This window comes from Aquarana catesbeiana, linkage group LG07, assembly GCF_042186555.1.
Source record: "Aquarana catesbeiana isolate 2022-GZ linkage group LG07, ASM4218655v1, whole genome shotgun sequence".
In the NCBI taxonomy this organism is placed as follows: domain Eukaryota; kingdom Metazoa; phylum Chordata; class Amphibia; order Anura; family Ranidae; genus Aquarana; species Aquarana catesbeiana.
The window spans coordinates 69,101,903-69,117,327 of record NC_133330.1 but is presented as its reverse complement, the minus strand read 5'-3'; the positions used below and the strand labels follow the sequence as shown (position 1 = coordinate 69,117,327).

Genomic DNA, 15,425 nt, shown 5'->3' with positions numbered 1-15,425 from the left:
CCCGGCTCCATTGAGAGCCAGTTACACTCTCCTGTCATGCGAATTGGATGTGGAGAAACCCGCATCCAATTCGCATCAGTGTGAACCCAGCCTTACCAGAATCTACACCATCCCAGCAGAACCAAATTTGGTACCATGTTACCAAAACAGAATCAAAACTTTGTTACCAGTGTCAGAATTTGTACCATATTACCAAAGCCAGGTACTAAAGATAGAACCAACCAAAATGTATCAAAACCAGAATAAATGGCATCTAAACAGATATTATATTCAGGACTTGTTTTATGTTATCATAGCCACATTTTTTTACCATTTTACCAGAGCCAAAACCAGTACTCTATGACCAGAACCAATATTATTATTACAATTCTTCCAGAGCCAGTACCATACTATTAGATCCTGAACCAGTATCTTGCCAGCAGACTCAGGATCATAACATAGTTACATAGTTAAATAGTAGGTGAGGTCGAAAAAAAACACAAGTCCATCAAGTTCAACCTATGTGTGTGATTATATGTCAGTATATAGTTACATAAACCATGTTACCAGGGCCAGATCTGGTTCATTACAATGTTGCCATGGCCAGCTTTTCTACATTGTTGTCAGGACCAGAATCTAAACCATGTTGCCAGGACCAGTTTTGCTACATTGTTACCAGGACCAGAATCATAACTATGGTACCAGGGGCAGATTTGGTACATTGTTACCAAGACCAAAATCATAGCCATGTCACCAGGGCCAGATTTGGTACATTGTTGGAGGACCAGAATCAGCCATGTTGCCACAGCCAGATTTGGCACATTGTTCCTAAGACCAGAATTATAATCATGTGACCACAGCCAGATTTGGCACATTGTTGCTAATACCAGTATTATAATCATGTGACTACAGACATATTTTGTACCATGTTGCCAACCTAGAATCAGTGTCATGTTACCAGAGCCATAATTTATAGGTTTCTCCTCATCTGACTCAGCAGCTCCGGGCTATGGTGTAGTTCACCCAAGTACACCGAGCCACGTGGGTTTTTAGGTTCTCTCTCGTTCCAGTGGACACTTGTACACCATAATGGCCTTTATAATATCTGGTAATATTTACTGCCTTCTCCCCTGTCACCAGCCAATCAGCCACGTGACTTATTTACTGCTATCTTATACTTGTCTGGTGTTTTAAAGGTGCAGAATCCATTTCTCTCACCATCCATAAGAATAGGTACATGCCTTTGCTTTAGTCATTTGTAGCTTATTCTACTTTTGTAGTCTTGAAGCAACTTTAAGGAGTGGTCAGGTCTGGAAGCAACTTGAGGACCCCCAGTGCCAGTGGTGATGGAGGCTGAGCGTTGTGAAGGTGACATTCTCAGTCTCTTAGGCAGAGCATGCTGGCCACTCTGCTCTTCAGCATGATACAAGGAGCAGCATTAGCTATGGCGTTAGGCTAGCGCAGCCACTTTCTTCCAGGACTGTGGCGGCCGGTGACAACAACAGAGCGTTGATATCCCAACTCAAGAAGATCTGAGAACAATTAAACCAGGGGAAAATAAACCTTGATACTGCACATTTAAAACCATTGTTTTTGTCTAACTGCAGTCTTTTTAGTCGTATACCTCTACTGCTTGCATGGCCTTACGGAACTGCTTTGTACTTGTTGTAACTACTGTGCTTGAGCTTTCTCTGCAGCCTTCTCTTTTCCTTTCAACTATCCTCTCAGAATATTCTGAAGCAATTCTGTTTTAGGGTGGTGGCATGGAACTAGTGTTGCCTCTTGCCAGCTGTATTCCCCTACATTTGTTAATATCGATACAGATGCATGCTTCAGAATACAGAATCTTTGGTAGATGTTGCCTGCATGTATGGGTCCTGTAGTGTCATACGATTCAACCTTCATACATTTCCCTCAATGTCCCAAGAGTCAGTTGTAATGATAGCTTTGGGGAAAAGGTTGCTGGCGGTAAGTATGTTATCCTTGGTACACCCACACAACAACCCCTGGATGGAAACCTCAGAGATGGGAACTCATGCAGAAATATGTGTACTGTTGGTGATGCTTACTACTATAATTCCAGACAGACTTTTTTATGTTTTGGATAGAGTGGGGAAAGATTAGATTTCCTGACAGTTGTCTTTTGTTGCTGTCTTTGTTCCTCTGGGGAGGAACTCCCTCATTTATTGGCACAATAGTAGTCACCAAGGCAAAAAAAACGAGGGGAGGTTTCTGCAAAAGGGACACAGACAGCTATAAAACACTGTGCTTAGTAAAGCAGTCAATGATCCAAACCTCTGTTGAGCTTTTATTGCTTTCAGTCTTCTCACAGGGGAGATTCTCCTCATTTTCTGTATAGTGTCAGTAGTTACCTACACAGGAAATAAACCTTCAGTGGCGACACAGACAGCAATGAAAACCTGACAAAGGTTGTAACTCTTTGTTACTCTATACAAAACCTAAAAAAAAGAAAAAGCTATGTCGGAAATTTGAAATGTCCTCAAATATGCATAGCTTAAAGGCCAAAAGCACCAAAACTAGGTAATACCAAATGTATACACACTACTGCATGGTTATTGGTGGAATTACAAGGTTCACAAGGGAATCAACCAGAACTAGGGCTGAGGAAAACTGGAAAAGGCCAGAATAGTTTTCCTATCACTGGCATAGAATGGGGATTTGGGAGATTTTCCACAGTATTACTGTGCTGCATATGGCTTCCAGTGGTCATTGCATAGGCTACTGAGAACCCCTTTTGAACAGGTACAATGTGTGTTGACTTTCTGTTGACTTTTGGATGTATGATGTAATTGTGGGTAGTTCAGCTTTGACAAATTGTGCTTGTGATGACAATATTTCTGGGCCAAATTTCTTAATGCATAATAACTGGGCATTTATAAATTCAGCAAACATTCACTGAAGGTGAATCTTCCTATTGCTTCCTAATGCTTTATTATATATTGAATGATTCACCACTATTGAATGTTTGGTGAATATCACATTTACTACTTTATAAATATGCCTATAATAATAATAATGAAAAAAAATTAAACAAAGGCTGGGTCTGTGTCTGCCCACAAACTATATTTATTTTACATCATATCTATTTATATGAAGTGTCAACAGGGGAATCAGGTCTAATTTCAAAGTAGAGAAAGTTAGGAGATATGCCAGGCAAAGAATTTTAGTGCAGAAAAATGTTCACAATCATTTGGCCTTCCAGCTTGAATAAACCTCATGTATGAAAGTGACAGGGTTTTCAACTTGGATTTTATCTACAAGCAGCTCCTCTTGTTACATGACACTTTAAGCATGCAAGCGCCACTCTTCACATCCATCCAACATCCTTTGTCTGCTGTAGGAGAAAAAGATTCCCTAACACATTGAACATGTCATCCAATGTGAGTTCTGTTCTCATTAGGATGCAACCATTTCACAATGAGCACCAACCCCCTGCCATAGGCGTGCCAGGGCTGGTGATAAGAGCAGCACTGCCACTTCTCCTATTAGGAAAAAGGGAATAACCTGTAGCTTACTAGACCCACAATATCTTTTTTTTTCAACTAGAAGACTGAGCATCTACTTCCAGCATTTAATTGGCAGTGTTCCTAGAGTAATTGGTAGTATAACTGCCTTCACTTGCAAAAGTGGAATTTAAAAACAGCTGTTTCAGACCGGCAGCACTATCTGCTTATTTAGGCTATAGCAGCTGTAAACTAATGGGCTGCCAAAATTTGGTCCCTAACATGCAGAAAAATTTACATACACATACATGGGGTTGATTTACTAAAGGCTAATAGTCTGAGCAGTGCAAGTCCACCCGCAAGTGCAGTTGCTCTAGATCTGAGGGGAACATGCAAGGAAAAATAAAAAATAAATACATTTTTGCTTGCACACAATTGGATGAACGAAATCGGCAGAGCTTTCCATAATTTCAGAGCTTCCCTCAGATCTAGCGCAACTGCACCTGCAGTGTACTTGAAGTGCACGGTATATTTACCTTTAGTAAATCAACCTCAATGTTTAACTAATTTACTTTTCAACTTATACACTTTAAAAAGATAGTGTAATTCAGGTAAATAATATATTCAAGGCCCCCAAGATTATACGTTGTACTTTTTTGCACACTAATTACTTTGCATGTAGTAAATGCACTTTTAGCTAGATCTCCCTTATCGTCTTTCCTTTCGGACCCTCCATCTTCATCTTGCTTGCTTGCTGGTGTCCTGTGCTAGTTTCGTTAGTATCCGCTGCATCCATCACATTTCTTTTCAGATGCTAGAGTTCAGAGTGATCGTGAATGTTGCTGACTTGGGAAAGATTTGTCTGTTCATTTAGATGATGAGGTAACCGTGGGGAAGTTCTATGCCACCTTCCTGATACAGGACTACTTTAGGAAATTCAAGAAGCGAAAAGAACAAGGACTGGTGGGGAAATACCCTGCGAAGAACTCCACAGTGGCTCTACAGGTGATTGTTTTTATATTATACTATGGATTGATCTTTTTCATATATGTTAACAAAGATTTTGTCTAAATTTCTTTTGCCTGATTCATGTGATGCTGACAAGCAGTGCATACAGCAACAGTGACTATCTACAGACAAGGACAGAGGATTAGGGAAAGGCCTCTTTTTTTAGGCAGTACTTTAAAACGGAACTAAACTCTCTCAATAAACAATGTTAATCCCTATGCTGCTAATATTAGTGAATAGATCGGAAGGTATATTTTATTTATTTGTTTTTTTTAGATTTCTTCAGTTGCTTCCTGGTTTCTGGCCTAGGCCAAAATGATGTAATACATCCTAGCATTTTTTCTTTCATCTGGAGGACGGGAGGAGGGGCTTTCCCAGCTAGGAATACCCACCTGCCTGCATGCCTGATCTAAGGGCAGAAGATCCCACGCAGGAATTGGGGGGTGGCTGCAGGATCGGGTACATGTTACTTGTTCCACCCTAAAAATGGGTGGAACATGTAACCTGTTCCCCAAGGTGAACTTATCCTTTATTAACACTGGATAGGAGTCCATAACCATAGAACAATATGTAGAGGAATCAGAGTCACACAAGGCATACATACAACTTGACAGAAGTTCTAATCCTTCCCCACACTGCTAAAAAAAAATGTGGAAGCCCAATCTCCATGAGCCCCTGTCTTCCTATCTAAAACCAATAAAGAACTTTAATACCCGAAACAATATGAAATATAATTCTGTTTTTAAATTGATCTTTTTTATTGTTATGAAATGATTATCTTTGTATGTTACATAGTGTCAGCCAATCCAGCAGAACTTATCTGAGTAACTAGAGCCATTCATATCAGCTGCTTTCCTGTTTGGATTAATTGATATATTAATTTCCCTGCAAAGGTCATACAAAACCATACACTAGAAATAGTTTTGGTAGACGATAGCCTTCTAGTGGCAAAAACTGAAATGCAAAGTGGAAACCCATGCAAACACCAGATGACTACAAAAACTCTCTTCTGATAGTGAGAAATAATCCTAGAATCTCAGCAAGTCTCAAGTTTCTTATTTCTTGCACCAGTTTCATAACTATCACAGCAGAGAACCTGTGTAAGTGTACCTAGAAGAATTGATGCTGTTTTGAAGGCAAATAATGGTCACACCGGACATTGATTTGATTTGGATTTCTCTTCTGTTCCTTTACTTTCCATAAACTATTAACATTCTATTTCTGAAAGCATTCCTAATCTACAGCATTTTTCACAGCTGCCTAAAACGTTTGCACAGTACTGTACGTTTTAGGTTTTTTAAAAGTAACCTGTTCTGTGTTGTCAGCACCATGGACAGAGTGCATAAGAGACGGCTCCTGCTATTTAGTCCTTTTGCCTAATCAGGATTCTCTTAAAGCCAATGTAAACCTTAACAATAAACTTCCCTTATTTGCTCACTTTTGATCTGGTAAATATACCATTGTAAGTATTTTGTTATATCTCTTTGATAAGCGCAAAAAATACCCATTGATCTTACAAGAAATCTTGTCAGTGGTTATTTTCTTTGGATAACCGTAGGACCCAGAGGACAGGGAGAGGTTCCATTAGTCCTGTCCACTTTCTGTTGTACGGATACAGTCAGTGGTGTATTTTGGTTTTGTGCTGCCCTAGACAAGACTAATATCGGGCTCCCCCCCAGGCCAGTGAGGTGGGGGCGAGGTGTATAGTGAGGGGTGAAGTGTTCTATGGTGGGGGAGCAGTGAGTATAGTGAGGGGTGCAGTGTTCTATGAGGTGGGGGTGGGTGTATAGTGAAGGGTGCAGGGTTCTATGGGAGGCGAGGTATATAGTGAGGGGTGCAGTGTTCTATGAGGGGGGCTGGGTGAATAGCGAGAGGTGCAGTTTTCTATGAGGTGGGGTGTATAGTAAGGGGTGCAGTGTTATATGGGAGGGTGAACAGTGAGGGGTGCAGTGTTCTATGAGGTGTGTGCAGGGTGTATAGTGAGGGGTGCAGTGTCCTATGGGGGGGGACGCAAGGTGTATAGTGAGGGGTGCAGTGTTCTTTGAGGTGGGGCGGGGTGTATAGTGAGGGGTGCAGGGTTCTAAGGGGGGGGGGGTGTATAGTGAGGAGTGCAGTGTTATATGAAGTGGGGCAGGGTGTATAGTGAGGGTTGCAGGATTTTATGAGGGGGGGTGTATAGTAAGGGGTGTAGTGTTGTATGGGGGTGCAGGATGAACAGTGAGGGGTGCAGTGTTCTATGAGGAGGGGACGGGGTGTATAGATGGGATGCAGTGTTTTATGGGGGGGGCAGGGTGTATAGGGAGGGGTGCAGGGTTCTGTAGAGTAGATCAGTATGGGGTGAGGGGTACAGGGCAGATGGGAGGTTAAGGAAGAGGAGAGGGCTCCTGCATAAGGTCAGGGGAGAGTAGAGAGCAGGGGACAGTGTCAGAGGGGACCCCAGATAGCCTGGTATGCTCACAGGGAACGCGGATCAGAGCTCTCTGTACTAATAAGAACCGGAAGGAGCTGGGCAGAAGGGGCAGTGAGCTGGTACTCACAATTTGGGCAGCAGTGGAGCCCAGTCTCTTTCTGTTGCACATCCACTTGGCTAGGAGGGTGAATCGACGCCACGAGGGAATGGCCCGGGTATTCAAAGCACTTCACTTATTCCACGTTTTGTTATGTTACAGCCTTATTCCAAAATGGATTAAATTTATTATTTTCCTCAAATTTCTGCAAACAATACCCCATAATGACAACCTGAAAGAAGTTTCTTTGAAATCTTTGCAAATTTAAAAAAAAATAAAAAACGAAAAAATCACATGTACATATTCACAGCCTTTGCCATGACACTGAAAACTGAGCTCAGGTGCATTCTGTTTCCACTGATCAAACCTTGAGATGTTTCTACAACTTGATTGGGGTCCACCTGTGGTAAATTCAGTTGACTGAACATGATTTTGAAAGGCACACACCTGTCTATATAAGGTCCCACAGTTAACAGTGCCAGAGCACAAACCAAGCCATGAAGTCCAAGGAATTGTCTGTAGACCTCCAAAACAGGATTGTATCGAGGCACAGATTTGGAGAAGGGTACAGTCAGATTTCTGTCCCAATGAGCACAGTGGCCTCCAACATAAATGGAAGAAGTTTGGAACCACCAGGACTCTTCCCAGAGTGGGCCGCCCAGCCAAACTGAGCAATTGGGGTAGAAGGGCCTTAGTCAGGGAGTTGACCAAGAACCTGATGGTCACTCTGACAGAGCTCCAGCATTTCTCTGTGGCGAGAGGAGAATCTTCCAGAAGAACAACCATCTCTGCAGCACTCCACCAATCAGGTCTGTATGGTAGAGTGGCCAGATGGCAGCCACTCCTCAGGAAAAGACACATGGCAGCCCACCTGGACTTTGCCAAAAGACACCTGGAGGACTCTCAGACCATTCAAAACAAAATTATCTGGTCTGATAAAACAGAGATTGAACTCTTTGGCCTGAATGGCAAGCATCATGTCTGGAGGGAACCAGGCACCGCTCATCACCTGGCCAATACCATCCCTACAGTGAAGCATGGTGGTGGCAGCATCATGCTGTGGGGATGTTTTTCAGTGGTAGGAACTGGGAGACTAGTCAGGATCGAGGGAAAGATGAATACAGCAATGTACAGAGACATCCTTTATAAAAAAACCTGCTCCAGAGCGCTCTGGACCTCAGACTTGGATGAAGGTTCACCTTCCAACAGGACAATGACCCTAAGCACACAGCCAAGATAACAAATGAGTGGCTAAGGGACAACTCTGTGAATGTCCTTGACTGGCCCTGCCAGAGCTCAGACTTGGACTGATTGAACATCTCTGGAGAGATCTGAAAATGGCTGTGCACCGATGCTCCCCATCCAACCTGATGGAGCTTGAGAAGTCCTGCAAAGAAGAATGGGAGAAACTGGCCAAAAATAGGCGTGCCAAGCTTGTAGCATCATACTCAAAAAGACTTTAGGCTGTAATTGGTGCCAAAGGTGCTTCAACAAAGTATTGAGCTAAGGCGGTGAATACTTATGTACATGGGATTTTTTTCGATGTCTATTTTTAATAAATTTGAAAAGATTTCAAACAAACTTCTTTCACTTTGTCATTATGGGGTATTGTTTATAGAATTTTGAGGAAAATAATGAATTTAATCCATTGTGAAAAAGGTGAAGCGCTGTCAATACTTTCCGGATGCACTATAGAGCTTTGGAGAGAGATAAGTAAACACTACAGATACTGTATATGTATATGTGCCTAGGTCAAACTTAATGGGGTTTACAACCACTTTAAATGCGGAGTGAATAGACGGGAGAAAAGGCAACTAACAAACCTGTCACTTTGCTCTGAATGGGCGATCTATAAAATAAATATTGCTGTGAATAACAAAAAAGCTGAAGGAGTAGAAGAGAAGAAGTAATAATGGCAATGCTGGAGGCTGGTGATTGATTGTTGGGACACTGATTACTGTACTAAGGGATGTGCCTGCAACCCCCCAGCACCTATAGTTATTTTTCTTTTTATTATAGACATTCTTTAAGCCTGTATTCCCTGACATGAACAGTAGATCTGTGTGTCATAGTTCTAATTTTCACATTCACTTGAAAAAAAGACACTGGATGAATCATGAAACATTGAGAAGTGATCCCATGTGCCTAATGTATTGCCTGTTAGTAAGCCCACTTCTGTTTTGTCTTATGCTATATTCCCTTTAATGGTTTTCCCAGTTAGCACAAGACGCTCCAATGTTCAGGAAATGTATGTCCTCTCTTGTGTAATAGAACACACAACTCATAAAGTACGGTACTTACACTTTAAAAAGCTACAAGGGACAGCTATACAGTTTTTGTAAGCTTATGAAGTCAGCTGGTGAAAGCTGCCTGAGGTTAATTTGTCACTCAGCTGCTGCATAATGAGCCTTTTATGTATACACGACAAGCCTTAGAGGAGAGGTCTGCTTGTTGTAACATTGCAGGGCTGACATTTACCAGGAAGCAGAGAGTGGAGCTACATCAATGGATCAGAAGCATGGGGAGACTCCAAGGCTTGACTACTTTGTATCCTATGTCCACTGCTACAGTGTACGTCTCCTCTTCATGTTGTCTGTCTGTCACTCTGTGCTCCTTGCCAGTTCAGTATTGCATTTTCAATCATTGGGTAGGCAGATAAATATTTTATAAGCATGTTGACTTGTGCATTTTGTATGACAGGTTTAAAGCCATTTGAAGACGTTTTGTGTGTGCTATAGTGTAGCTTGTGTATTAGTGGATTATGTTTTGAGAATATCAAATACTGCTATCTTTATAGTGGATAATTATTGGTGTTAAAGGGCTAGTCCACCAAAATGTATATTTAAGTTTTGTAAGGATACTGACATCACCCATTAGCATTGTATGTCTCTCAGGGATTTCTCTTTTGTGAGTCTCCCCCTACTTGTTGGATTTCCTTTATTCAGCATGCAAAGTAAGACCTTGTGTTGTCTTTTACAGCACTATAGGAATTTATGGGGTTGTGGAGTCTACAAGCATCCACCTATTGCTGGAAAAAACGTTATATATAATCCCCTCTTCAACTATGTTCTTTTTTCGTCTTATGATCATTGAGTGCTAATGTCTTTATCTTTTCTTGCTTTTTGTATATAAATAGTATTTTTTTAGTTTTTTTTTTTTTATAGCCATGAGTTATTTTGGTATTTCTTAACATGTATGATTGCCCTTCGCAAAACCATAGCGTTTATAGTGCTTTCATCAACTTATCCTGTTAAGTCTGAATGTAAGACTACTATATGTGGGCATGAATCGATCAGATAAAGCCATGGTAGACCTAGAAACTCGTTGTAAGATGGGATTTTTGAGGCACAACATTTTACATAAAATACAATTTTTTATTACTATTCAAACATATACAACAATTCCACATTCTTACAAAATTTCATAAAAACAATAAAACACAATATTGCAGTTTGGATTTAACTTAGTAGTGCATTCTTTTCAAAGCTACTGATTTTCTATGGCCCCATACGTTTCTTGGACATTGTCCACTTCTTCAGGAGCCATCAGTATCTTTATTCACAGAAAGAAATCAAAATAATCATAATTACTATACGTATTTATTGTTTGTATCATCCCATTGTAAACCTTGAATTGGGCAACATTCCCAGATAAAGTGCTTTGGCCATGGAGAACCAGGGTCATGCCTAACGTAATCCAGACAAAGCCTTTGGTGCCATACTCTAGGTGAAGGACATGCTCTCTCATTACCAGAACCTAGTCTGAATCTGTATTCATGCGCTGAAAAATTGATTTTTGGAATCATATTGGTTGCTATAAGCAAGACAATCTTAGTTTCCAAGCATTTTACTAGGCTAGTGGTGACCACTGATTCAGAGTCCTCTAAAAACCCACACATGATATCTTCTTCTTTTTTTTTTTTAAGTTTGGTTATCAAACGATGTGAAAGTCTGTTACTTCTGATTTGTTAAAGTGGTTGTATACCCTTTTTTTTATATTTTTACCTCCAGGTAAGCCTATAATAAGGCTTACCTGGAGGTAAAATGAATATCTCCTAAACCTGTAAGGTTTTAATGCATACTAGCTCATTATGCGTTTTGCCTCACAGGTTTATAAAAAAAAAAAAAAAAAGATTTGTGCGGGTATACAACCGCTTTAAGTGGTTTGCAGCCAAGGTGGAACCTTCTATGTTTGGGTTTTAATTGATGGAAATCATACCTTTTAACTTTTTAAGATGAGAAAGAGGAACACCTTTTGCACAAACTTCTCCAGTTACACAGACCATGAATTTTATATATAAAAAAAAAATATTTGTTAAACCCACTACTACTTTTACTTTGTACAAATACAATAATTTAGAGATTGAATGAAAGGTTTAGTGCCCTAAAACACATTCGCTTTCAGTTAAATAGTAGATTTATAGAGGTCCATTCAATTATAAAGAGGTAGATCTGAGAAGGGAAGTTGGAAAGACGAATTTGGTTCCCAAGGAGAGACAGTCCCTTCAAATGAGGATGCTTGGGGACCTATGTAAAAAATCAATCCCAAACTGGTACCAACAGTAGTAAGAATGTCAGTAGGTATATGCACTGTACACCATCGATGTACTTTACTACCACATAATCTGCTTCTTCCTCCAAAATTTCCAGCAGATTTTCAAATTATTTTCTCCAAGGTCCAAATGACTTCTATGAAAGTAGTTGAGGGCTGCATGTGGCCAAAAAAGCCAATTTGCACCATTGTTCTAAGGACTAAAATTTGCTGTTCGTCTAACACTGCTTTTTCACATAGCTTCTGAGGCTTCCCCTTTTTACTAAACTCACAATATTCTGTGATACTGTGTCTGAATGTATTCCTGTTTGGTTTTTCAATAAACTCTTATCTGATTTAAAAAAAAAACTCACAATAACACCATGATGGATAGACTCTCTCAATTAGTTAGTCAGAACAATAATAATATTCAACACTTTACTAAAGGAGCGTATGCTTATGCCCATGTATGGGCAAATAGTAGAGCAATTTTTACAGATCAGTGGCATATCTGAAGTTTTTACTTGATGGTCATGGAGCTGCTACATGACCTTTCAGCCAGTTGGCAAAGTAATTGTGTGTGACATAACTGCAGGCTTACACCCAAGCACACATCAACCTTCAACAAGTACATTTTACATTGTCTCCTCTGGCCAGCAAGCTGCCTTAGCAAACCCATAGAACAAAACCCAAATGGGGGCCAAGAATGAGAGACAATAGGCATTATCTCAGACGCAATTCTGAAGCATGTTAGTGTGTTTGAAATAAATAAAGGTTTGGAAAGTGCTGAATTTTCTAAAAATGTAATCCAATTTTAGCTACTGATGTTTTTTCTTAGATTGGCAGCAACCAGCAAAGAATACAAAATGAAGCCAGTCTCTCCTCCCTTATAAGGTTCACTGGCTGCACAGTTTGAAAACTGTCAACCACATATTTCTGTATCTCTGTTTTCAATGCAATATAATCATTCAGTGGCCTTGCAGTATCTTGAAGGTGTAATTATAAAGGAAACTGGGCAGAGTATGTAGTATAGAGCTTGCATAATTATATATTTCAATATTCCACCTCCGAGCAGGAACTTTATGCTGATCACTGGTAATTAGTGTTCTTTTTCCAGCTATAGGCTTTAGATTACGCTAGACAAGTATACAGATGGGAATAGGAAGCAAGTGTAGTCCTGAAAGCATTGTAACAAAATAAAGCCAACTTCTACTGAATGCACTACCATGTATTAAAAATATATATTTATATATATATATATAGATATATATATATATATCTATATATATATATATAATATATGTATATATATCATATGGAAAAGTATGTGAACTCTTTGAGTTAATAGCTGGTCGAACCGCATTTGGCAGCAATGACTTTGAGCAAGCTCTTTCAGTAGCTCTGGATCAGACCTGCACAACATTCAGAAGGAATTTGTGACCATTCCTCTTTAAAAAACTAATTCAGCTCAGACATATTTTTAGTATGGTGTGAATGGCTTTCATGAGGTCATTACACAGCATCTCTGTGGGGTTAAGGTCTAGGCTCTGACTGGGCCACTCCTAAAGGCACATTTTCTTTTTCTGGAGCCAGTCCAAGGTGGATTTACTTCAATGCTTAGGGTCATTGTCCTGCTGCATCATCCAACTTCTACTAAGCTTCAGCTGGTGGACAGCTACCCTTATGCTATCCTGTAGGATATTTTGGGAAAATTCATTTTTCCTTTGATGATGGCAAGTGCTTCAGGCCCTGAGGCAATGGACCCTTCATCCTTCCATACTTCACCATTGGGATGATGTTTTGATGTTGGTAAGCTGTTAGCACCATACATAGTGCTGAGCATTTTTCCTGAACAATTCAACTTTTGTTTCATCAGTCTACAAAACATTTTCCCAGTAGTAATGAGGTTTGCCAAGGTGCTCTCTGGCAGACTTCAGGCATGCAACAATGTTTTTTTTTTTGGAGAGTAGTAGCTTCCTCCATAGTGCTCTGCCATGGACAAACCACCTGTCCAAAGACTTACATAAGGTAGACTCATGAACAGGGATGCTTACCAGTTTCAGTGATGTCTTCAAGCCTTTAGCTGTTACTCATGGATTCTTCTTTACCTCATTGAGGCTTCTGTCTTGTGCCTTGGGAGACATTTTGCTTGGGCAACCACTTCTAGGAACTCAGTACTAAACTGTCTCCAATTATAGACAATTTGTCTGTGTGACTGATGGATGCCTAGTTTGAGATTGCTTTGTATCCCTTTCCAGCCTTATGCAGATCAACTACTCTTGATTGTATGTCTTCAGAGAGTTACTTTTTGCAAGATATGGTTCACATCAGCTGAGGCTTCTTATAAACCGCAATCTTAACCACTTCAACCCCGCAAGATTTTACCCCCTTCCTGACCAGAGCACTTTTTACAATTTGGCTCTGCGTTGCTTTAACTGACAATTGCGCTGTCATGCAATGCTATTCCCAAACAAAATTTGCGTAATTTTTTTCCCCACAAATAGAGCTTTCTTTTGGTGGTATTTGATCACCTCTGCGGTTGTTATTTTTTGTGCTATAAACAAAAAAAGAGTGGCAATTTTGAAAAAAAAAACATTTTTTTTACTTTTTGCTATAATAACCCCCCCCCCCCCCAATTTTTTAAAAATAAACAAATTTCTTCATCAGTTTAGGCCAATATGTATTCTTCAAAAAAATTGCAATAAGCATATATTGATTGGTCTGCGCAAAAGTTATAGCGTCTACAAACTAGTTGAAAGATTTATGACATTTTTATGGTGTTTTTATTTATTTAATTTCTTTTTACTAGTAATGACGGTAATCTGCAATTTTTAGCAGTATTGCGACGGACAGATTGGAGACTTTTGACACATTTTTGGGACCATTGACATTTTTAGAGCGATCAGTGCTATAAATATGCACTGATTACTGTTTAAATGTCACTGGCAGGGAAGGGGTTAACACTAGGGGGCGATCAATGGGTTAACTGTGTGTTCCCTCACTGTGTTCTAACTGTGTTGGGGCTAGGACTGACTAGGAGAGATGACAGATCGCTGTCCCCACTTTGTAGGAACACACAATCTGTCTTCTCTCTGACAGCACAGGGATTTGTGTGTTTAAACACACAAAACCTTGTGCACACTCGCGCACCCACTCGCGCGCCCTCTGGTGGAGAGCCCTTCTGCCGCAGTATATCCAAGAGCCAATGGGGAAGCGGTTAAAATACTTGAGTGTCTTTTAGCAAAGTGTAAACCACACCTCCATTTCATTAAAAAGACTCAAAGTGTGCAAACTACTTCAATTAGTTTTTGTTGATATAATTAGGCTGGGTTCACTTACTTTTTCCTCCCGTACTGTGAATGTTTAATGGGTGTGTTCGATAAAGACATGAGAAATTAGAATTGTTTGTGTGTTATCATCTTACGCACACTGTGTTTATTGTTGTGACTTAGATGAGGATCAGATCATATTTTATGGCAAATTACTGCAGAAAAGGTTAATTACAATGGGATTCACATACTTTTTCTTGCCATTGTAGCTATATAAAATTAGAATATCATCAAAAAGGTCATTTATTTCAGTAATTCGATTCAAAAAGTGAAACTCGTATATTTTATATAGATGCATTACACACAGAGTGATATATTTCAAGCATTTCTTTCTTTTAATTTTGCTGATTATGGCTTACAGCTAGTGAAAACCTGAAATTCAGTATCTCAAAAAAAATAGAATATTACATAAGAGCAATAAGAAAAAAGGATTTCTAGTACAGAAATGTTGGCTTACTGAAAAGTATGTCCATGTACAGTATAGTATGCACTCAATTCTTGGTCGGGGCTCCTTTTGCATGAATTATTGCATCAGTGTGGCGTGGCATGGAGGCAATCAGCCTATGGCACTGCTCAGGTGTTATGAGCTGAAGGTCGATATCAAAGCA

At 40.0% G+C, this 15,425-nt stretch overlaps 1 protein-coding gene across 17 annotated transcripts in view; it reads left to right on the top strand.

The window, feature by feature from the left end:
* The window catches only part of CACNA1D (calcium voltage-gated channel subunit alpha1 D), a 524,402-nt gene that overhangs the window by 466,174 nt on the left and 42,803 nt on the right, over positions 1-15,425 (top strand). For 16 of the 17 annotated variants that reach the window (XM_073592294.1, XM_073592295.1, XM_073592299.1 and 13 more), the window contains one exon: positions 4,318-4,448. In XM_073592294.1, the coding sequence (XP_073448395.1) occupies positions 4,318-4,448 (131 nt within the window). Of the gene's footprint in view, positions 1-1,259; positions 1,348-4,317; positions 4,449-15,425 lie in introns of those variants that run through there. The other variant, XR_012235243.1, reaches the window with a different exon arrangement.